The 1,393-nt window shown below is 50.3% G+C and overlaps 1 protein-coding gene across 1 annotated transcript in view; it reads right to left on the bottom strand.

Moving 5' to 3' along the window:
- PPTG_22093 (hypothetical protein) overlaps positions 1 to 926 on the bottom strand; it is a gene marked incomplete at both ends in the record, with an annotated part of 1,420 nt that extends 494 nt beyond the window's left edge. The window contains one exon of the mRNA XM_008901700.1: positions 518 to 926. Coding sequence (XP_008899948.1) covers positions 518 to 926 — 409 coding nt within the window. The remainder of the gene's footprint in view (positions 1 to 517) is intronic.
- Positions 927 to 1,393: the final 467 nt, after the last annotated feature.

The following is a 1,393-nucleotide window of genomic DNA, read 5'->3' on the forward strand; positions in this document are numbered from 1 at the left end:
GTGACGATCGTGAGTGACTTGAAGTCGGGTACAGTGTTGTCGTGAATAAACTTCATCATCTCCCCCTTCGCAGATGCATATAATTCCACGATAGAGTGTGTCACGGTCTGCGCGTTGATAGTTGTTCGATACCGTTCTTCAGTGACGAGCTCGTTCAGCAACTTCGATTCTTCATATTCTCCAAGCCGGAACGGTAAATTGTTTAGAACAATGCGCAGTGTTTCAAGAAGAAGGCACACACGGGCGCCATCATTCGCCCTCACCGCAGCAATCCGCAGCCTTTCCAGCTCATTATCACGAGTTCTCTTCCGATCGACTTGGAGAACTGTTTTGTCGGAATTAACCTCGTGTACTTCTTTCAAGTGTTTAGTTGCTTTGGAGGTTTTGCCGTACAGTTGTATTATCTGAGGATGGTCTCGGCAGCTGTCGCTACCTAAACATATCCAACCCATGCACGTTTTGCCGTCCATTTCTGCCGTCACACGAACACCCCACTGAAGGATGATTGAGCGCTCACCTGCCTTAGGGATTACTAGTTGAAACCCCGGCGGAGGTTTATAGTTCTTTATCGCGTCTTGAACGACGACAGGGACACTTGTCGAGATCGGCGGCTGACGGATAAGTTCCACCGGCCAGGAGAGGTCGCGTGAAGCCTCTCCCAAACTAGACGTGTGTTCATACGATCCATGGAGCTCCGGTTCCACATACTCTGTGGTTTGACGAGGGTGTGGCGCATCGGTCGAGGGATGTGGTACGAGCGGGTTAGTCCGTTGGCGATGCTGGTACATTGACGAGCTCTGCGTAGCTTCACAATTTCCGCCTCGGTTAGATACTTCTTGCTCCGTCCGTGGCCCAGGGTCATCTAGTCGACGACGACTTTGGTCATGCTCGGTGCCAATGTTGGCTCGAGCGAACCATGAACGCATGTTGGTAGGATGTAAGGACGAGTGGCTAAGAGGGTGAGTTGAAACGTGGAGGAAAATCGGAAAATGAGTAAAAGAAATCTGGATTCATCACGGCTGGGATGCCCTCGCTAAGGGACGCAAGACGGTTAGATACATCGATGTGCCTAGAGAAACGAGTTCACACAGTGCGGCTTTATTGGAAAGGTCCGTGTTCTAGCTAGTATGGGTAGTAAAATATCGTGGGTCACTCACAAAGATCCGGCACGTGCGAAACGGTGACCCTACTAGGTTGGAGTTTCACTTTTAGGCTCAGAATTGTTTTTGAAACGCCAACCGATCTTTTAAATCCGGTATTTTTGGGGTCGATTCGAGCTTTACGAAACCGAAGAACTAATAACCGCGGTATTATTGGTTCCATACCGGTATGTTCATAAAAGGCGTGGGTGGCGGGACGGCTGGCGGCGGCGGTGATGGCTCCGCACAAGACT

Source organism: Phytophthora parasitica (assembly GCF_000247585.1).
Source record: "Phytophthora parasitica INRA-310 unplaced genomic scaffold supercont2.11, whole genome shotgun sequence".
Lineage (NCBI taxonomy): Eukaryota > Oomycota > Peronosporomycetes > Peronosporales > Peronosporaceae > Phytophthora > Phytophthora nicotianae.